Genomic DNA, 20,227 nt, shown 5'->3' on the forward strand with positions numbered 1-20,227 from the left:
TTAGTGAGGAACCGGATTTAGGTTATTTTCATAAGAAGAAAAATGGGAGAACTCACATGTGCAAAATAGAGATGATCATAAAAGAGGATGATGAAATTCTTGACCATATGTTACTATGTAAATCCAACATTACTTTTACTTATAAACATACCTCACGCCAACTGACACTTGTTAATTTTTGGAGTAATTTAGCTTTACATATTAACATATAATACAATGATCACTAATGCACCTCGTATCTTTCCAATATCAATTTGATTGTTTTCCCATTTATATATATAAACAAAAAGAGTAAGGATTCAAAAAAGAAAGAAAAAAATCTATTTCCTCAATTTTCTCTGTAAATGGCAACAATTATCATCCATTATCCATTATGCATACTCTCTGAAAATATATCCTAGAGTGAGTAAGATGAGTTCCAAAGATGGTAAAAACTTACTCAATTTTTTTTACCTTGGACTCACGAGTCCAATATCACTTTTAATTTGGTTGGTGTACATTCCGATACATACATTATCATGAGATAATTATCACTTAACTGCTAAAAAGCCTTGGTTAATCACTTACCAACCTACTCTCTTAGCTTCATCGATACATTATATAAACTCATATTCACACACCTTCTTCATTTCATTTCATATGTATGCTCTCTTTCTCTCTCTCTGTCTTCAAGGCAATATAGCAAGTAATTAACTAAGAAATGGAGGTAGTAGCATCAGAAGCAGCAACATCGATGATCAACCCTTATGAGGTGTTGCACCGCCTGACGTCGTGCAACGCCGTGGTGGTGTTCAGCTCCAGCGAGTGCTGCATGTCCACGGTGGCCAAGCGCCTTCTCTTCAGCCTCGGGGTGGGTCCCACGGTGGTGGAGCTCGATCGCCACGCCACCGGCCCCGCCATCCACGCACTCCTCTTCCAGCTCGCCGCCGGCACCCACCACCAGCCCCTCCCCGCCGTCTTCGTCGGCGGAAAGTTCCTCGGCGGCGTCCAGACCCTCATGGCTGCCCACATCAACGGCACTCTCGTTCCTCTCCTCAAGCAAGCCGGAGCCCTGTGGCTTTAACTAATTCATCTTCCTATTTCTATTGCCTCAAATCTCAATATATAATCACTTAATATAGTTACTTAATATTGCCAAATTATATATATATATATATATTTGCAACAATTATTATTTTAGGTTCATAGGATTAAGATGTGTGTACGTACTTAACGGTGAAACTGATCGATCAATGTTAATCATTTTACATGGAATGAGTATTTGGTGATATATATATATATATATATATATATATATATATATATATATATATATATATATATATATATATATATATATATATATATATCAATGTTTATCGCGCTAGACTTGGAGTTAGCTAATTAGTCTACGGGAAGTTTTTTTCCTCCATTCCTAATTATAAAATTCTTTCAATTAACTTATATTTTTTTAATAAAAATAATTAATTTAATTAATCACATTAAATATATCAATTATTTATATTATCATTTTAAATTTATTATTTTCTTATTCTTTTATCCATTTAATTATTTTTATTAATATTTAGAAAAAATAATTAAATAAAAATATATAAAAAAATAATTAATATATTTAAAAATTAGAAAAAAATCTCATAATTAGAAATAAAAAAATATTTACTAGTGTTATTTACAAATTTTACGGTCTAAGTGCATTAACTTTTTGGAGTTGAACTCAATTATTATACTGATAGCTAGATACTCGAGTAGTGAGAAGAGAAGTGATCGTAATTAAGTTTACTACTAGAGAGTGACCGAAGATGTAATTCCGTGTGTTCCGAGGGTTCTCTATTATGTTGATTATGTACTTCTTTGCAGAACAAATGCATACTTTTCTCCTTCAAACTTGATTCCAAAAATGTTGTTTAATTAATTGGTAACAATATGGCTGCATGTATAGTGCATATTATTTTCCTTTGTTTTAAGCATTGATTATTATTATGTAGTTCGCACTACCCAATGAAAAAAAGACAAGTATTACTCATTTTAGAATGCATTTAATTAGCAGATAATTTCAGCTGTTACAAGATGCACAAGTTATGGATTTAACTTTTTCATTCATTACTTAATTTAGTCTTACTTTTTTTTTTTTTTTTAAGAATCAAATCCTATCGACGACCATGCCGATTGAATAAGGTAGGTTATTGTGAAGTTTGTTTCTTTGTTAAATGTGTGATGCTAAAATAAAAGAGAAAAATTATTTGGGTCGATGGTCTCTTTCCGGCGCCGGTGAGTATGCATTTTGAGCGAAAGTGGGGTGCTACTAAATACTAGTGAGGATGATAATAATTAATGATATTGATATGCATGCAGATAATTTTGGATTTTTATTTTTGAGAGGGAAAGGGAGAGAGAAAACACGTCATACATCTGATATAATATCCGTACGAAATGATTAGTGTTTGTGATGGATGCATGATAATGTGATCGCATGTGTCATGTGTGTTTACTGTATTCGCACATATCATGTCATGCGGACTATGGGAGGGCAGCCATGATACTAAAGTTTTTCAAAATTATAAATATATATGTTTATAATAATATGATTAATAAAAAAATTAATTATTTCAAATACTTAATTTTTTTTTTACCTTAACTCAATTAACTTGTAATTCGCGGGAAAAAATTATTTTCAACGAAAATTAAAAGTCTATAATTTATTATTTTTTTGATTAATTATAATTTTAAGGTTTAATTACTTATTTAATTTTTATATTTTTTAAAAATTTATTCCTTTTAGTTCTTTAGTTCTTGTAATTAATAAGTGGATTGAATTAATAAACTTGTTTTTCATATTTGTATGATTTATCTTCATAAGTATATATTTGTTTTCTTTTTCAATCTTTAATTATTTTTTAAATATATATATATATATTATCTGAATTGTATTATTGACTTATTTTTCTATTTTGATATAATTCCAGTGGTTCATTGACTTTTTTAAGCACTGTTATTGTTCCCGTTTTTCATGTTGATGTTATTGTTGTGCATCCTATGTTTTCGTAAAAAATCACTTTCCTTCTAAAATATATAATCCTTGCTATATAATTTTTTTTCTATCTTAACACTCATTGTAAAATTTATCTATTTTTATTTGTAATAATTATGTAAGCAATTTATCATTTTTTATGTAATTGATTATTTTTTCTCAACTTTAAATTTATATTACAATTTAATATGATATTATATAGTAAAGATATGCATTAAAATTTATTGAGTCCCCCCAAATTTTAATTCAAGCTCCGCCATTGTGTTTGTTTGGGGGTATCTTCTTTGTTCTTCAGTCTCAGTTATCTGTTGCATCCTGCAAATGACCTCATCGTCTATTCAAAACAACAAAAAAGAAAAACGTTTCTAACTTCATAGTTAAAATTGAAAATAGGAAAATATTATAATCTCCCTATACATACATATATATATATATATACTCAATGTTTAACTACCTTCGTATATTATAGTAGTAATACTTCGTTTATTTACTATAATTTACCATACAGAAAATTTAGAGACACTTATTTTAAAATAAGTACCAACAAAATTCTCTTAAAAAAATAATTTATTGGAAATCAATCGGATAGAGATTGATTCTGATAAGTTTGACCAGTAAACTTTGGAAAGATCAAATCTGTTGGAAGAATACCAGGATTGATCGCATTGCCTGTTGATGGCAAAACAGAATCATGACTAGCTGACAGCTATTACCTAAAATCACCATTATCTACGGAATTATACAATTATCGTTTTAATTTAATATATATACATACATACATCATAAGTTAATCATTAATTATAAAAAATAATAAGAATATAAATATTTTTTTGTAATAATCATATTTGAGATAATTGGTATCTGTCTAATAATAATATATGAAATTTAAACTCTTTATTATTTAATTCAAAAATACAAAAAAAAAAATGTATGTTTATACATAATACATTTCCTTGGAAAAAAATACAAAATTGGTATATGTTTCACTATACAATAAATTGTTGGGTTACCTACTTAGTTGTTTCTCCTAAATGCCACCTTTATTCCTTTTTTATTATTATTATTTCAATTCCTATAAATAAATATCATATATATATATATATATAGTTATATAAATTAAAAATATTTATTCCTCATAAAAAGTTATTGTATTTTTATGAAAAAAAAGATTAAGTCATAAAAAAATTAAAAATTAGAAAAATAAATATTTTTCTTCTCTATTGACGAGAGAGATACTGTAACACCCCAACGAATCACACTATAAAGAGAGAGATCTCGAGACCGTGCAAGTATGAAAATGTAAAGTTAAAGATGACTTAAAGAAATTAATTGATACTACCTATGCTAATAAGATGTATCTACTTTTTGATAGTCCATCACATAATACGAACTTCATAGTTAAGCGTGTTTAACTTGAAGTAGTAATGAGATGAGTGAAAAGTCTTGTGTTAGTTTGTGAGGCCAACCATTAATCCTAGAAGCAAATAAAGTTGATTTCTGAAGTATCGAAAATGGCTACCTATAAAGGGTTCTAACTGCTGTAAGATTCTTACCAACAAAGATGTTGAGTAAAGTGTCACCCCATGAAGTGTCGTAGTGTGAGAGTCGCTGAGAAGTCAAAAATTAGGGATGGTACAAATGGTATCAGAACAAACCTCTCTCCTAGTACGATGTGGCTCGAGGACAAACCAGACGAAAGCTAGTGGACATGTAACACTCCGACGAACCAAAAAGAGAGGGATCTGAAGGCTGTGCACATATGAGACTTTATAATTGAAAATGACTTAAAAGAATTAATTGATACTACATATACCAACAAGATGCATATACTTTTCAGTAGCCCGTAACCCATCACTTAAGAATTTTATAGTTAAGAGCGTTTGACTTAGAGTAGTAACGAGATGAATGACATTTTAAGAAGTTTCTCAAAAAAGAGTAAAGACAAAACATCTGAAAAGTCTTTTGTTGATTTGTGAAATATCAGTCATTGATCCTAGAAACAAATAGAATTGATTTTGAAGTCTCGAAAAAGACTACTTACGAAAGATTCTCACCCATAGAGAATTCTGATCAACAAAAATATTGAGTAAAACATCACCACATAAAATGTCAAGAGGCACCCAAAATTCAAAAATTAAAGATGTTACAAATATAACATATTATGCATGTAGAAGTTACCTAACCATACGTACACTCACCAGGACAGAGAGAAAATCGTTACTAACTTCATTTCCTGTTGGTTGTTATTTTATCCCATGACGAAATTATCAATTCAAATAATATTTTTTTATTCTATTTTTTGGTGGTAAATCATGAGCCATGAGTGGGATATGAAATTTGACTGGTGACTCTTGTTTCCTTTTTCAGGAAATGGAAGGAAACACACCAAAGACATGCATGTAACGTGAACAACTGACTGCCCTTCAAATTAAAGCATCCTCATTTGAAGACATTTTCTCTTTCCATTTGACCATTTTCTAGTCCTCACTTTACCCTAGCTATCACAACTCAAGTCCCAACAATTTTCTTTTGCAGTTTAATTTGCCCCAGTCCAATTAGTTGTCTGTTGTCTTTTTATACCATAGTCTTGTTTCGCCAATTTTTTTCTTAAGAATTCTTAATCTAGAAATATAGTCATGCATGGTTACATTTTCATCTAAAAATATTTATTTCAATTTTCCACATTTTCATTTTTTTAGAAGTGATATTTCAGCGTTTATACGATAACTTTATGCCAAGTTTTTATGCATTTAGAGAACAATTTTGGACTCAATTTTACTTTAAATTTTTTCTTGAAAAAAACATCATTTGAATTTGATTCTAAACAAAATCAATGTTATAAAATTAACATCATCAAAAATAGATCGCAAACACTTACCTAATAACTACAAGCAATTATTTTTTTTTTATCTTTATTTCGCGTTAATAAAAAAAAAGTTATTTCGTTCTTCTCTCACTACATTCATGCATATATCCACTATTTTTTTTTGGTGATAAATGCATATATCCTCTATGATGTAAGCAAATTGGATAGTTTTTGAAATTAAAGAGGACGGTATAAAGGGAAATGTTACAATTAGCATAAAAAACATTCCTTTTTTTTTTTACCAAAATAAAAAAAAAAATGTTCTATTGTCTATATTATTATATATAACTACAACAAGTCCTGTTCACCATTTAAATTTGCTTTATACCCTATGTATAAGCTAAATTTTCACATAAGCTCTTCTCTCATGTGACTTGATTTGAATAAATATTGCTGATTGCCCTCTCATTAAATTTCCATCATATTACACAAGATTGGGGTGGAGGGTTAGCAACACATTTTTTTATTGGTTAAAATTGATGTAAGCCTCACTAGTTTAGGAATGAACTGATCACCAAAAGAAAAACGGGACTGACATATTCAGTAGAACTCACATAAATTTTACTCAATAAAAGTATATTGAATAAAATATGTTTCCATCCAGCATTCATTTTTCCACAAGGCTATGCCACATCATCATTTATATTTATAAATTTTCTTTTTCACAATCTTTTCTTTATCAAAAGTTGAGTGTGATCTTTTCGTTCTACATGACAGTGTTACTGGAATATTATTTATATTTTTTTATATATTTAGATTATAGATAACAGAAAAGAAAATGGAAAAGGGATGTAACACAACTTAGTTGGATTTTGTTTTGGGCACAAAATGTCACTGTCATCCTTATCCCTAAACTTAGTACAATAAAATCTTTTTTTTTTTCGTATTTGTAAAGAGGACAATAGTATAATCCATACATCCGCCAGATTCAACTAACCTAGTTCCACACAAAAAAAAAAAAAAAAGACTAACCTAGTTATAGTTGTAGCAAAAAGTAGGGTTACTAGATAACAAGTTGCGCCTAATTAAACTAGTTATAGTTATACATCACCAAAAAAAACTAGTTATAGCTATAGCTAAAGCAAAGCAAATTAAAAAGTAGGGTTACTAGATGTTCAGGTTGCGCAATAATAATGCAATGCTCAAATATTCCTATTTTTTCTTGTTTCATCTCACAAAGCCCAGTGCTTCTAAAGTTTGTGGTTAATAGAAGCTGTCACATTTGCGGTTAACGTACATGCATGATCCTAATCTAGTGTCATTGCTATTGACTATATCTTGGGGTTTCATTCAATTTATCTTCACTCTGGCACAGTTTCTTGGAACACACCCCCTTCTCAATCTTTATTCTTCGATCCTTATCCAATTATTTTTTTTTAAAAGAAAAAGGCAATAGTATGAATAAGTTATTCCAAGGCTATATAATTGCTAGGTAAACTTAATTTCTACATTTAAATTACATAATAATTATCTGATTTCTTTTCTTTTGATTTAAAAAGATAAGAATTTAGATTTTTTTTGAGTTTTTATCTTAAGAATGCTAAATTAAAGTTAATAAATTTACAGTGTTTTATTTTATTCTGTAGAGTTTTTGAATATATGAACATAAGAATAAAAAATGTATGAAAAATTAAAGCAGCACACCCAACGCATGAAGCCAAACTGAAAGTTTGTTATATTGATCATGGATGCTAAACACCCAACGCGTGAAGCCAAACTGAAAGTTTGTTATATTGATCATGGATGCTAAGCGCGCACTTGTAGGCTTAGCGTATGATCACTTAAGCTCGTTGTACTTTGTATGTGTACTCAGAGTGCAGCTCAACACATAATCATTTTTAAAAAACATGATTATGTATCGTTTTGAAGATTATAAAAGGTTACACTGTGCTTTTTGAGGGAGTTCATTATGACATGCTCTGAAACAAAAACATTCACTTCGAGAGCTCTTGTTTCATTTTTCTTGTTTCATTTTTTGTTTTTGAGTCTTTCATGACTATGAGACTAAATTATTCATGGTTGAGAGTTTGGATACCAAACACTCTTTGATGTAATACACTTTTCTATCTATTTAATGTTATTTCAATATTATTGCTTCATTTTTAAGTTTATTGTCTTGTTTATGATTTGATCATTCATTTCCATGTATATTATAAGGTTTTAATCATTGAAAAATGTTTTTACCCTAAGAATTTGTAGTTTCAAGGTAACCTATGTCTAGAGATAAAATGATGTTATTTAGTTTTATTTATACATGATTAGTCTTAAAATAATTTTAAATGATAAAAAATCTTTAACATTACATTAAGAATAATTTTAGTAGGTCAAACACCCAACCCATCTACAAAATTCTATACTAAATATAAATTTTCACCTAAAGTGTTTGTTTTCTTATTTCTTGCATCTTACTCTACTTTTCTATCCTTTATTATGGTTGAAGTTCATAATTATGTACTATCAATTTGAAAAATATTTAATTTTAGTCATTTATTTACTTAAAATTCGATATATACAAATTCTAAGTTTCTATGAACTCATACTCGGTCATAGTTTTAATATTACTTTGACAAATTGATAACTATCAAGGGGTTAACAATAATCCACAATGTAGTAAAAGGGTCACTTTTTAAGATATTTTTCTGCATAGAAACTACTTATGTAAGGCTATATATATATATATATATATATATAATCCACAATCTTGCAGGGGGTCTCCCAAACAAAACTAGTGACACGTCACGAGAATTCACCCGACATGCAAAGCCTTATCTGGTCCCTCTAGCCAGTTAAGCCACCCTACAAAAGGAAAAGATGAATCTGGGGCAGCAAAGGCAAGATCAAATAATTGTTTAACTATGGTTTAATAATCCTCATGTAAAACAGTGACTTGCTTTAATTAAAAACAGTTAAATCAAATGTTGACTCTTGAAATTTCGCATATAAAATTCATAAAAAGAAAATCCAATATCAACTGCAGACAGTCCAAAATTTAACGAGATTTAACTATGGATATCAACTGCCAAATCCAAGAGTACATGATCCCAAAAGCACAGTATATGGAGATCAACATGAGGGGTGCAAATGCAAACTTATCACCCAAAAGTAAAGGGTATAAAATTTGGCCCCATATCTCTACAACTACAAGACCTATCAGATAAATCCTCTCAATCCAGCCAATAGCAAAACCTTTATTCACAGTTGCACCCGAATTACCTTCAGATACAAATTGATCAGCATTTTTCTTTGAATTAGCAGTTGGCGCTCTTGTAGCTTCAGCACCATCACAAAATTGTGCTGAAAATCCTGACCACATCAAAATGGAGTGCAGAAGCAGCAACAATACTTTGATCGAATTCTCTTGTGCCTCAAATAGTAGCGGAAAAATTGAATAGCAAGATACTGCACACACAAGTAACGTGAGTAAATTCAAAGAAACGAAAATATGAAAAGAATAGCACTGATACCAAAATGGTGAGACCTGGAACTTGTTTCTTTGGCATCCAAAAGCATTCTCGGTCATTAAAAGCAAATTTTTTAAGGCAAACATATAGCCAAGTTAAAGGAGGAACTGGATAGAATAACTGTTGCTATAGATTTGATTTTGTCTTTTATTCTGCTTGATTAATGTTGTGCAACATTGGAATAGTTGCTTGTCTCACAAGTATACTTAATATTAGCTGTAGTTGGGTTATGAAAATATAAATCTCAACAGCATAAAGAAAACTGTAGTACAGAGTAGAGAAAGAAAACTGAGAGAAACTGAATCTGAACTATTATTATTACTTGCAAAGAGAGAACCCCAAGTTCTTTATATACACAGACAAGAGTTAACACAACCTTGTAACCCCAGCAGCACCGCAACTAACAAACTGACAGCTGCAACCCAGCTGTACTAACAGAGGGTACTCAAGTAATAGAAGGCACCAAAACACACTAACAAACAGAAGCAAGGTGAAGAATTACCCAGCTTACAAAGGGTGTATGAAGATTTGTGACAATTACCAGCTTACAAAGGTTTCAAAACAAAGTTTTGTTTGGTGGATTGTAGATGATATTAACAAAAAGCAAGATTACCTGAAAAAGATAAAGCTGATGTAGAATTTTTTCATGGTTTATTCTGTTGTGCAAAATTCATGTAAACTTGTATTGTATCATGCCCTATTTGTTACATATCCTATATGCACCAGAGCCCATCACAAGTTTGATTACATGTTAGAATCTCATTTTCAGAGAAACTACACTTTTTTCACTCTGTATTTTCTATAACGTTCTCCCACTTTCTTAAATATCACATACTCATATCTCCTAATTTATATAATATTGTACAAGGTTCTATGATATGAACCAAAAATCTGCTTATCTTTTCATTTCCCCCTTGTCTTGAAAAGTAACCAAAAACCTTAAGTATGCTCAGGTAACTTCATGTGTTCGTTCAGTCTTACACATAACGGAACGGAAAAAGGCTTCACCCAGTTTAAAGGTAAATAAAATATACGAACCTAGCATCTGACAAATCTATATACACCTAGGGCATAGATTACAATAGACAGAGCATTATTCACAGAAACCTATAACAATAGGATAGGAAGGACCATATTTGCAAGACTACTAGCAATTGACAAACTATTATTGAAAAAAATAATTATCACATTTAGTAAAATATTGTCTTCAAAGGGGTACATGCATCGTGTGTTTTCCACTAGTTATATAAAAATCACATGTAATTAAGCATGCACACATTTTTCATAATATTTTATTTCATTTTACTTATATATCAAGTTTTTCTTTTTTCCTTCAACTTTTATTTCATTAGAAAAATGAAGGAAAAAAAAAAGAAAAAATAAAAGCATTAGAAGCTGGCAAACAAATGAATTAGCATTAAATCCATACCTATTGACAGCAAAAAGTAATGCCTTGCATCCTCCAGAGTTTGTGGTGCGACAATTGCAAGTGGTATTACAAAATGGAGTGATGCCTTCTCATGTACATGCCACCCAAAAAGAAAGCCACATGTATAAGCATAGGCTATCCATCTACTAATCATCTGTGGTTGTGGATTCTTCCAAGCCTTGAAAAGGCAAGGAGATAAGGCAAGAAGAACCATTATGAAGGTCACAAATGGTGTGATCTGCATATTAGTAAATAGAAAAATGAATGCTTTGATGAAACTTTTGAATAATGAAAAGTGAAGTTGCATAACTAAATGTTGATGTTATATCGTAGTCATAGATTTCAAATGACTAGTTATCAAGCTCAATTGTAGATGTCTATTGAACAGTAGCACGTTGGAAGTTGAAATAGCTAGCCTGAGGTGTGAAATGTAAAAGCTAATATTATGATTCTCTCACCAATTATAGAGTTTCACAAGTATCATTTCTTGATGTCAAACAGGTGCTGATTTTGAGTTACCAAGTTGTGGTTTCCATGTGAAAATTATATTTATAATCTATATTTTTATTCTTAGAAAATGGGAAAAGGATCATCCAGTGAATCAGCTATATAATTTCAGCAAAAAGTAAATTTCCAATCTATCAGTGGCTAGGTCATGGTGCATGATAACTAGTATGAAGAAATAATATAACATCCTCCTCCATCTCCTCATACTAATGAAATGTACAGCAAAATAAGGTGCTTCAGTCATCTGTTTTGACATAATCACAAAAGCATGTGATCAGCTTAACCAGGGTCATAACATCCACTTTGTTTTTTTTGGTTTAACAACAAACAAGTTATTCATAGAATAAAAATACAAAAGTAAATCTTACCTGAGGTAGTACAGAAAATGGTGAGGAATCCCCTACTAGACCAGCGGTGAATGAACCTGTTGGTGTCTGGACATTAAACCCAAGTTTTCTGAATATGAAAGCAAGCCCTTTGTCTGACATGATATAGAATACCCAAAAATTTGGGGCCCAGTATGCATGGCAAAGCCCCCTGCCAAATGGAAACAACCGTTGAATGATTTGTTGTGTCTGCAATTTATAACTTGAAAAATCAATAAGCAAATCAATAATGCAAAGAGTGCATATGAAATATCTTGACTTTTACACAGGAAAATGAATACAAGAATTTAGTAAAGGGTGATTTAAGTTGTTCCCATTCACTTGAGCATGCAAAGTTGGTCATTCGTAATTTGGTAGCATTGCTCTATTCATGCAGTAACCTCATTTGGATACTACATAGTTCAGGAGGTTACGTACTTTGGATTTAATTTATTGCTTCTTTCTTGTTCTAGTGCTATAGGATTATAATAAATAAAAAATAAATTGTTTTCTTATACAACCTGATCAAAACTCAGTACATCTGGTCATCTACATTAGATTAGAAACTATGCAGCATGGCACAATCTTGACATATAAAAGAACTCTCCTTCTCATACAATTTTCATGGTTATACCAAGCATCCAATATGTTCTTCATTATTCAATAAGTTGGAAACAAAACATATCAATTTATCATTCCACATTTCTGAAAATCAACAAGACACCTGAAAGTCCTAATCTTTTTTCAACAAATAGTAATCAATTTCAAATTAGTTAAATGCGATGATTTATCAGAAACAAGGGGAAAACAGCATGACATATGGGCAAAATGATGACCAAATATGAATTCAAGATACAAAAATAATATTTACCTGCCCAAGGTGGAAAAATGGTCCAAATGCAGATGCAAACACTGCTGTAACCACTCCTCCCATAATCAAAAGTCGACCGATGCCTCTTACTGTTCCACCCCAACAATAGTGTCTCAACAAATAAACAAAATATACGGGTGCTGCCACCGCAAATAAATGCTTAAAGCACAAGAGAACAGCAAAAACAAAACCACCTAACAAATCCCTTCCTTCCTCCAAATATGAAAGTGAGATCAACAAAATCCCGATGAGAAATCCATTGTACTGAAAATGCACATGGTCCACTATAAAAAGCATCGGTGACCAAATAACCAATGGCCAGATCAACTGCTGCTTTCTTGAATCCAGATTCCGAGTAAGTCTGTAAACCCCATAAAGAAGAGACAAATCTGAAAGAATTACAGTAACTCTTTGGAAATACACCACATTGTTGGAGCTATAATTCAGGCCATCCTGAAGATGTACTATTTGGGGATCAATAAGGTGAGCAAAAATGGATAGAAATCGTTCAAAATAAGCAAAGAATGGCGGGTAATCAAGAGTCCATGGACTTGTCTCATCAAAGTACCACTGGGAAAGAGGGAGTGAGTCAAAGCCAGCCAGTTGCGGTGCACCTCAAAATCTGTACTATGGTAGGATGGGAAAAGGAGAACTTTTATGCAGGTAGCTACAAGAAAGAACCACTGGAGAGCTGTTTTAGGACTATGCGAATGGTGAACTTCTTTGAAGCTTTGTTTCTCTTTTCCCATGACAGCAGTTGGGAGTGATAGAAGAAATAAAAGAAATGTAGATGTTGTATTTAATGCTGAAACCCAACAAGGCTGTTTTTGTATACTCAAACAGAATTTGCTCAATTTTCAACCAATACAGAGGCTGTATTGATGGAAATCATGCCCTTGTGAACTTCCTGCATAAAAGTCAGCATAGTTACCAAGAAAGTCTATCTGTGTATCCTTGACAGCCAATATGTGAAAGCTGCAAATGGATTATTTGCATAAAACAGTTGGGAATTTATAGTCAACTTCATGCACATATCTTCGAGTAACAGGTACAGAATACAGGCTGATGATTAGGTTTGCAGCATTTATGGAAGGTGAAACATTTGAAGAAGGCATGGTAACAAATATGCAATCCATGACAAGTTTTGATTCTTTCGTAAAAGAAGAACTATTAAGAGAAGATAAATAATTAGTGGGAAGGATAAGAAATCCTCCAGAACAGGAAAAACTAATTTAAAAAATGAAATAACGATAAAGTTCAAGACTCAAGAGTGCAGCAAGGCTGTTAAATACGTATAGCTCTCCGCATATTGTAGGTGAAAACACCTCCACAAAAATCTATGAGCAAGGCACCAAATAGAAGCAAAGCAAAGAAGCTCCCTTGAAAGTGAGGGAATCCACTCAAACCAAATTCACCGTAGAACCGTAAAACTTGCAATCTGTAATTTTAGTTTCCTTATCCTTAAAAGAAAAGTTAAAACAAACTGTTCCAAAGTGGTACAACCGCCTAAAGTTCACCAATACTAGCAAATAAATTATTCCATACATAAGTAAGTGTATGAAAGCATAAAAAGTAAATTGGCCACTATTTCTGAACTAGCTCCACCCATAGCACATACCAGAGCCCAGGGGAAGATGTGGCAGGAAACATTCCGACACAAACTCTTTCAAAAGATTTTTATACCTCCTAGGCTCCTACCTATTGTAACTCAATGCAACACCCTAGAAGCAGTGTCTCCATCCTTAAATCATATGAAACTTGATAATTGTAATCAACATGGTAGTTAGTATCGTACGATTCACTATACGTATCGCACGATTATACGATTCCAGCTGCTACCGATACGAATAGGAGGTTGTCTCGTTTTTGTTCCTGAATCGTAATTGAATCTCTGTATCGGGGATGAATCGTGCTTGAATCGCGATTTCCAGACGAATCGCGCAATTCTTCGCCCTGCACAGACTCGTCGGAGAGCGGAATCGTTGGACACGCCGCGCTGGATCGCAGGATCGTGAAGACGAGCGTGTTTCGCTATTTTCTCAGCCGTGGCAGAGCGGAGTCAAGGTAGTTTCAGATTAAGGGTTCATGTGAAGGAGATGACTGATGTTTGGGCTAACGGATCTTAGACAAATTGGACCTACGTAATTTTTAAAGTAAGTATTAAAATTTTATATAATAAGCTTGAAAATTTGTTTTTATTCAGTTGCATGGTAAAATGTAAAGAAAAATAAATCGTGAACATAAAAAAAAAACAATAAAAATTAAAATTAATTTTTTTCTAAAACATTATAATTTTCTCACGATATAACTTGTTGGGTTTCCACGTGCCACTAAAAATCTAAGGACTGATTTTACATATATTTAAGTTAGTAAAATTTTATAGCAGAGCCCTATGAGTTACAAATTCAGATGTGATGTGCCAGATTTATTTGACAGCCAGGGCTGATTTTGCACGATAGCAAAAAACAATCTTATGCAGCATAGCTTCAAATGAAATAAATAATTGAAGTATAATAATTGCAATGACATACTGATAAGTGTGTTATGCATATATTATTTATATATTGAAATCACATGTTTATTGTATGTTAAAATAATAGAATTTTTTTTCAAATTTTTATCTAAAAAATGCTAAATTTAATGATTTTAAAGTAATTTTAATTGTATTTTATGTTGAATTGTAGCATAGGATGAAGAAACCAAAAGAAGTAGAAAATGGAATAATCCAAAAGAAGCATAGACAAGAAGCAAAGTGCAAGGAAAATTCATTTCCAAAGCTAGAGATAGCATGATTTTATTTAGTCTCATACCCTTAATGCAAATCATTTAGTAATGAATGTTAAAAGAGAAAAATCTATTGAGATTAAATTAAGAAGCAAGTAGAATCCCCAATATGTTTCTTTCTTAACCTTCATGTTTCTTATTTTGTAGTTAATTTCTTTTAATTTGTACTTGTAATTAATCAATGAACAAAATTCAATCTGAGTCATTAATTGTTTAATCGTTAGATATACTTATAATTTTAAGGAGATGGACAATAAATCTATATTTTGTAAATATAGAGATAACAAATTTTCAAAACTAAACAAATGATAAGTGGGTTTTTATAATAAAGCATTAACTCAAACATTTTACATCAAATTAGTTTAGTTTATTATGAAAACGTGCAAATATAAAATACTTAAACAATATTGGTAGAAATTAAAGTTATAGATTAGCACTCTAGAGTGTCTGTTGACAACGATGACATTTCTGCAAATGCGCAGTGTTTGTAGTTTGTTGTAGGCTGTCAATATTTACTCCTTTAGGATTGAGTGAAAAATTAATGAAGACGATAATAAAGTATCAGGAGATTAATATTAATAGGTTAACTAAGATAATTAGGGATTGGTGGTGAAAACTGAACAATCGAGAAAGGAGTGAATGTGTGAGTAATAGGATAATTTTAGGATAAGTTGCAATGTCAATTCATCATGATAATTTTTGTCAATATTTAACGAGAAAATTAACAAATGAGTTATGTTAAAACGCTAAAATTTGAAACATACTCATTTTAAGAGTAAAAAATATTTTTAATCCTTAAATTTTTATAATTTTTGTTTTAAGTTTTTTATTAATATTTAATCGATTTTGGGATGTAATCCTACTTGGATAGAAGAATCCAAAGAGGATTAGGCTAGAGTTACTAAAGAAGGCTTGAAGTTCTCATGAACCTCACGGTAGATCTCTGAGTCCATGAGTCAAGGTTGAGTCTATTCTTCTTTGTAAAGATTAGAATAAGTTTTCCTAGGATAGGTAAGCTCTCGCTTTTCAAGGAAGCTTCTTAGGGAAGTTTCTCAACAAAGCTTTTCAAGGAACCTTCTTAAAGAAGTTTCCCAAGGAAGCTATATGAGTTATAAATAGAAGTATGTGTAACAATTTTTGTAACTTTGATGAATAAGAGTCTCGTGAGACACTAATCAAAGTTCAACTTCTCTCCCTCTTTTACTCCTTTAATTTCGTGCTCTCCTCTCTTTCTTTTCTTCCGTTAAAGCATCCTCTTCAAACTTCTTATCCAAGACACATTCTTGGTGACGAAGTTCCTTCTTCCATGATTTATTCTCTATTGGATGACGCCTCCTCTCATCTCTTGAAGGATTTCATTGAAGCTCAAAGATCCAGCCTCAATAGAAGCTTCTATCATCTTGGTTCTTCTATAATTTTTATTTTAGTTTTTAGTCTATAGTGTTAAATATCTATGTTATATTTCAATGTGACAGTCATCTTTTGACAACTTTTTTCTCTCACAGTTAAAACAATAAAAATATTTGGTGAAAACATTAAACGTACTAAATATTTTCTCACGATTTTTAGCCGTCAAAAATTCTTTCATAAAGAAGAAGAAAAAATCAATCAAAAACTAAAACACTGCAATAGGAGACAAATCACTCCAAGCCACAACAATAAAACAAACTCAAACGTAACAATGAATTTTTAGCCCACTTATATATGTAAAAAATGTGTCCTAAACCAATCTCCATACAATTTCAAACCCCTCGCCAAACACAGAATTATTTAACATCCATATACCAGCCCCCCTAGTCAACCTTTCCAAACCAAGCACGTAACACAATAGTTAACATTACATAGTAGAACCCAAATCAAGCATGATGAACATAGGGAAAAGATGATTGAAAATTTCCAACGCAACAATAGACCAGGGATGAAATAGTTAACTAGTACCGTTACGACTATAATATCTTTCCATGCTCCATCACTTCTCCTCTCACTTTCGGTTTATTTATGTGCACACCAAGCACTTGTTTTCCCCAAATTAATAGATCATAATCATCAAAATTCAAAAGCGAACCACAAAACCTAGCCCAACAATCACTACCGAGAAGAACAAAAATCTTATATATATAAAAAAAAAATCACACAACACAGCCAATAGAAAATAATAACAATTTCATTGACACACCATTATTAAATTTATAGTGCAGTCAAGGCATCCGAAAGGTCCCCTTAAAAAGGGGTTCATAAGGGGGTGATCTACCCAGCTATATAAGCACTTGACCCGATGTGGAACTATTCTTAACACGCCTCCTCGAGGCAAGGCTGGCGACACCCACCGGAAAGAAACAGAACATGGCTTGATACCATATTAAATTTATAGTGCAGCCAAGGCATCCGAAAGGTCCCCTTAAAAACCGGTTCATAAGGGGGTGGTCTACCCAGCTATATAAACACTTGTCATGTTCATGAATTACCCGATGTGGGACTATTCTTAACAACGATGTCGAACAAACAAATGAGAAACAAACAATTCATGTAAACACTCGTAGTGCTAATATACTCACATGTGTTATTCTATTCACATAATCAGATATTGAATCCCTAACATATGCTTAAAGGATTCAAATTACTTGTCACTTGTATTATATTTTGTATGTAAAATTTAATAACTTAAGTCATATATAAAATAACTCAAATATATACAGAGATTTTAATTTACATTTTTCGCTACGTAGTTGCATTATTATTTTTTTAAAAAAAAAGCTATACTTAATTACTTTTTGAAAGTTAGAAATTCCGTTGCTAATGAGTGTGTATGCATAATGAAGCGATAGAAACAAACTTATTTTTGCAACTTTAGTTTGGAAACTTCTTGAGACCTGACTTGGTAAACTTGAGGCGTACTAATAACGACTCCTAGCAATTCAATTGAGTATCTGGATCCACATAATTAAAGTTTAATTCATCTCCAGAGAATATTCCAAATATATATGATGATAAACATATCGTCGATCAGAGAGAGAGGATTTGCAAATAAAGTTTGCATTATTGTCAGTGTTAATTTGTTCTCCATGCTCTTTTTTATATTGGGGAGGCCAGGGGGAATATTAACAATGGATTAATAATCTCAAACAAAAAATACAACTTAAAAAACCACTTGTTATTAATATGGGTGCATGATGCCTAGCAGAAACTTGACCTTGAACATCAATCAATCTATAATAATAATATAAAATAAATATTATTTACACACATCCCCTCCCGGTGTGCAAATCACTAAAATTAATTAACATATGCTTCATCAACTTTTGTTGTTTTTTCTTTTTTTCAGGCACTAATTAATTAACGTTGCTGTACAACAAGAAGTAGTATGTGCCAAAAGAAATCAATGCAGGAACAAGAAACAGCATCCTCTTAGGCATGATCTGGAGGCCCTGAATATCAGACCCTTCTTCAATGATTGGCTCCAACCTTGGAAAGCGAAAGGAACATTTTTTATGAGGAGTTATGAGGAGAGCCGGTGCAACTTCTCCATAGTACCTTTGGATGCCTCTGACTTCCTTCACCATATCCTTCTTCAAACCAACACTTTAATTTGAGAAATTTGAGAAACAATAATAATAATAATAATTGTTATAACCAAATTAACCCTTTGATTTCCTTGACCTTTTTCTTTGATCAAAGAAACTCAACCTTTAGAAGATGATGAAAATCGGTTGGGGTTGGAAGAATGGGGTAGTGCAACCATATATACATTGGGGGAGTCAACTAACGAAGGTGGTGGAGATGGCTAAGGTGTTAGAATTATTGGTGGAAATTAATTAGTGACAACTCATTAATGCTTGAAAAAGTCTTTGCTTGGAATAATGGGATAGACAATAGATTTCACGGCGAAGCGTTTTTTTCCATTCTAGAAGCTGTATTAAAAATAGAAAAATAACGTGCACACAACCGCGTTCTAGAATGGGAGATTATTAGTGTACAATTTGTTGATTTTACAGCTGTGACTTGCAATCCGGGTTTAATATTATTGGGTCATAGATGTGTACATGTGATAAAAAGAAGAAGAAGAAGAAAAAAACCTACGCGTTTTTATTTTTGACTCTTATATATCTCGTTCATTTCAATTAATCCGAGGCAAGTTAAACTTAAAGTAAATTTATTTAAAGGAATAAAATTCTTTGAGAAAAAGTTAATTTTTTTTACAGATTTATCCCATCACAACTGATGTTATAAATTTATTGAATTTTAAAATAATTATTCTAAAATAATTCAAAATGTTATTTCTAATTGAATGATAATATAAAAATATTTTAGTTACATAAACATTAAACTCAAATTCTTTTGATGTTTATTTTCTCTTATGATTAAATGTCATTTTTGGTTTATTTTGTTTTTGAATATTTTATTTTGATATATTAAATTTAAAAAATTTCATTTTATTCTTTTATATTTTTAAAATTTTTATTTTGATCATTTACTTTGTTTTTCAATAAAAATGTTAACGTTCCGTTATTGTTTTAAATTTTAAAATAATTTATTATTTTAAATTAATTATTTTACTTATATTTATTATTCCATTAAAATTTAAAGCATTGGCAGTACAATATTTTCGCTTATTTTTATTTTTAAAACTTTGAATGCAACCCAGCTACCAAAATCATATGCAAAAAAGAAGACAAAATAACTTGCACAGTTGATTACCTTGGAAGTCACACTTAAAGTTCTACATGAACCATGAAATTTCAAAAATATTATTCATGCTCGATCATGATGGATCACATTAGAATCTATATATATATGGACTATCTACCACGTACTACGTACGGTCTATGCATGCTGGTAGTTATGACCGAACGACACCAAAAAGTGAAAAAACCCTGTGATTTCAAACGAACATGTCGCTGCAGCAGCTTGAATAATTG

The 20,227-nt window shown here is 31.4% G+C and overlaps 1 protein-coding gene and 1 pseudogene across 1 annotated transcript; one reads left to right on the forward strand and one right to left on the reverse strand.

Annotated features, from left to right (window-relative positions):
* Positions 1–629: 629 nt before the first annotated feature.
* Positions 630–1,214, forward strand: LOC100818945 (glutaredoxin-C9). Its single transcript, XM_003524104.4, has one exon. The coding sequence runs from the start codon at positions 701–703 to the stop codon at positions 1,061–1,063; it is 363 nt and encodes a 120-aa protein (XP_003524152.1). The 5' UTR covers positions 630–700; the 3' UTR covers positions 1,064–1,214.
* Positions 1,215–8,825: 7,611 nt separating this feature from the next.
* LOC100819485 (probable dolichyl pyrophosphate Glc1Man9GlcNAc2 alpha-1,3-glucosyltransferase) lies at positions 8,826–14,658 on the reverse strand (annotated as a pseudogene).
* Positions 14,659–20,227: the final 5,569 nt, after the last annotated feature.

This window comes from Glycine max, chromosome 5, assembly GCF_000004515.6.
Source record: "Glycine max cultivar Williams 82 chromosome 5, Glycine_max_v4.0, whole genome shotgun sequence".
Taxonomy (NCBI): Eukaryota; Viridiplantae; Streptophyta; class Magnoliopsida; order Fabales; family Fabaceae; genus Glycine; species Glycine max.